This window comes from Lactuca sativa, chromosome 5 (assembly GCF_002870075.4).
Source record: "Lactuca sativa cultivar Salinas chromosome 5, Lsat_Salinas_v11, whole genome shotgun sequence".
Taxonomy (NCBI): Eukaryota; Viridiplantae; Streptophyta; class Magnoliopsida; order Asterales; family Asteraceae; genus Lactuca; species Lactuca sativa.
The window spans coordinates 49,340,358-49,343,509 of record NC_056627.2 but is presented as its reverse complement, the minus strand read 5'-3'; the positions used below and the strand labels follow the sequence as shown (position 1 = coordinate 49,343,509).

The following is a 3,152-nucleotide window of genomic DNA, read 5'->3' as shown; positions in this document are numbered from 1 at the left end:
TTTATCCCGCTTCTACTCGGCGAGTTGGTCCTTCAACTCGCCGAGTCCAAGGCCAAAAATGCAAAATTTAAAGAGTTAATTACAAAGAATACGTACCAAGAACCAGGTGCTACACAAAATTAACGAAAAAGTCTTTATTTTTATTTTTATAAGAAATAACAGATTATCGTGTAAAATTAAATAATCGGAACTTTTCTATTAAAATTTCTTTTACGACTTTATCAAAAAAATTTGTCAATAATATATATATATATATATATATATATATATATATATATATATATATATATATATATATATATATATATATATATAGAGAGAGAGAGAGAGAGAGAGCAAGGATCATTTGAGACCTCATATTTTCCCAAGAACCTGAGAACTAAAAGTGCGGGATCTGTAATTTGCTCCCCAAATAAACATATCAGATCCTAATTAGTCTTTCTATCGGTCGTTTCCTTCTCTTTCTCCCGATTCTTCACCGACTCCATCGACCTCCACCCTAAATCCATCGAGCACCTCCCTCTGCCCTCCACCTCCAACGCCTACCCCTTCCATCAATCATCTCCTCCCTTCATCAATCGATCACCTCTACCTCCGTTAACGATCAACAATGGCTATCAATCAACAATCCTTAATCCGGAAGCAAGCAGATGATCACAAGTCGCTTTCGCTTATGTTGCCTATGCTTTGAATCTCAAGCTTGAGAACTCTAAGCTCGTTAGGGTTTTGACTGATCTTTCACGCAGCTATACGGATCTTATCTTGAAACCGGCTTACAGAACTTTGTTCGATTCAGATGCGGAATCAAAAGACAAAGTGATGCTTCAGCAGAGTCGGGCGATATCGTCTTCGCATCCGTTAGATATCGTCGTTGCCACCCTCGGCTCCGTCAGATCGATGTCATGACTGCTCCGTCTTCTCCATCTCTTGCGCCTATAAGTGAGCCTCTCTCTCTCTCTCTCTCTCTCTCTCTCTCTCTCTCTCTGGTATGTAGAATCGATTGCGTATTTACCATCGATTGAGCTGTCATCTTTCATGAACCGATTTCTAGTGAGAATCGATTGATTCCTGAAAATCGATGGTTCATTACAATTGATTGATTGCTAAGTAAACAGGGGTTGGTGAAAATCAAGTTTCTGCTGAAAATCTATGCTTGCTAAGTTGCTATGTAGAACTGAAAATTGATTGCTTGCTATGTACCACGTTACAATTGCTTTCTGAAATTCGTTTCCCATACTTGCTACGTGCTATTGAAATTCCATTATTTGCTGAAAATTAGACTTCTTCCCATACTTGTTGTTCTTCTTAGGAAGGTAACTTTTTTATTTTTCATTGTGTAACAGCTACCAGTTGCTTACACATAAAGTTTTCAAATCATTCATGCTGCAGATGTATCCTTCAAATCTTCACCATATGCACCTCTCCCCTATTGATATGTATTTATGTCTTCTCTATAGTGTCAACCTCTATAGGATTCTTAAGAGCCATGTGATAGAACTGTGTTTCAACAAAATTTGTATTACAGCTTCAACTAACTCATGATGTTGCAGCTTATTCGTGATAAAATCCGTTCTGGAAAAAGTGACAAAGATATCTATAAAAAGCTTGAAAATGATTATAGGGAGATGATTCTTTATGCTCCAAAGTTTGATTGGCAGACTGCAGCCTTCTGGCTCTCACTTGTCAGTTTCTTTTAGAACCACTTAATATTATTTGATTTGATACTAATCCTAGAAATCTGTTACAAATGACATTTCAGCATCCGAACTTTTATCAACAGAGGCAATATGAAGGTATATAGTATTATTTAATTTGTTTTTGATTATTTGTTTAAAAAATATCTTTTCAAAATAACATTGTTTTATTGTAGGCTCCAGAAATAGAAATCACCCCAGCTCCAAATGCAATACTATCTCCAGAACCAATAAACAACCTGGAATGTGCAGGTATATAGGTACTAACTTGGTATCTATATATGTACATATTTTTTCACATACTAATTTGGTGATTCATTTGTGATTCACATATGAATTACATGTGATTCACATGTAGTTCACATATGAATTACATGTGATTCACATGTAAATCACATATGAAACACATGTGACACACACATGTAAATCACATATGAATTACATGTTATTCACATGTAAATCACATATGAATTACATGTGATTTACATGAAATTCACATATGAAATACATGTGATTCACATGTAAATCACATATAAATTACATGTGATTCACATATGAATTACATGTGATTCACATGTAAGTCACATGTAATTCACATATGAATTACATGTGATTCACATGTAAATCACATATGAATTACATGTGATTCACATGTAACTAACATATGAATTACATGTAATTCACATGTAAATCACATATGAATTACATGTGATTCACATGTAAATCACATATGTATTTTTGTGAGTGTTTTTGCATTAATCAGATTCTTTTTAATTTTCTTGTAGATTTGGAAGAAATTGTGGTGAATATTGAAGAGGTGGAAAATGATAAATTGAAGAAAATATGGAAATATTGACACGAAGACATGAAAATGCTTTGATATTTTGTAACATTTTTTTGTTTTTTATATTTTATATTGTATCGAATAAAATACTTATTGTATTATGTTTATAAATTAGTAAATAAAATGAGTTTCTTATGATTTTCTTACAAATATTATAGTATATGAAATATGCATATATGCATTTGTAAAAAATATGCATAAATGTACCAAAAATGTTGATTTTTTTGGTTAAAAAATATAGTATTTTTTAAATATTCCAGTTTTTTTAATTGATTTTTAAATGTTTTATAAAAAATGCAGTTTTTTTAAAAAAAAATATATTTTTTTCAATTTTTTTCAAAAATTCATGTTTTCTATAAAAAACTAAAAAATCTGCACTTTTGTTGTTTTTTTTTAAAAAAACTGAAAAATACTATTTAAAAAAAACTGAAAATACTATTTTTTAAAAAATATGCAAAAACTGAAAAAAATTTCAAAAATTCATGTTTTCTTTAAAAAATTAAAAATCTGCACTTAAAAAAAACTGAAAATAAAATACTTTTTTAAAAAAAATCCGAAAATTTGATTTATTATGTAATTTTTTAGACATTTCTATTAATATGTAGAATAACACA

At 30.7% G+C, this 3,152-nt stretch overlaps 1 protein-coding gene across 5 annotated transcripts; it reads left to right on the top strand.

Annotated features, from left to right (window-relative positions):
- Positions 1–351: 351 nt before the first annotated feature.
- On the top strand, positions 352–2,688 carry LOC111883266 (cytochrome c-type biogenesis CcmH-like mitochondrial protein). 5 transcript variants are annotated; one of them, XM_052764166.1, is made up of 5 exons: positions 352–939; positions 1,551–1,682; positions 1,760–1,793; positions 1,871–1,946; positions 2,480–2,688. In XM_052764166.1, the coding sequence occupies exons 2-5, from the start codon at positions 1,636–1,638 to the stop codon at positions 2,548–2,550; spliced, it is 228 nt and encodes a 75-aa protein (XP_052620126.1). In that variant the 5' UTR covers positions 352–939; positions 1,551–1,635; the 3' UTR covers positions 2,551–2,688. The 5 variants fall into 5 exon arrangements, with proteins under 5 accessions (XP_052620126.1, XP_052620125.1, XP_052620124.1 ...); XM_052764165.1 differs by having other exon boundaries at positions 1,871–1,954; XM_052764164.1 differs by having other exon boundaries at positions 1,344–1,682.
- Positions 2,689–3,152: the final 464 nt, after the last annotated feature.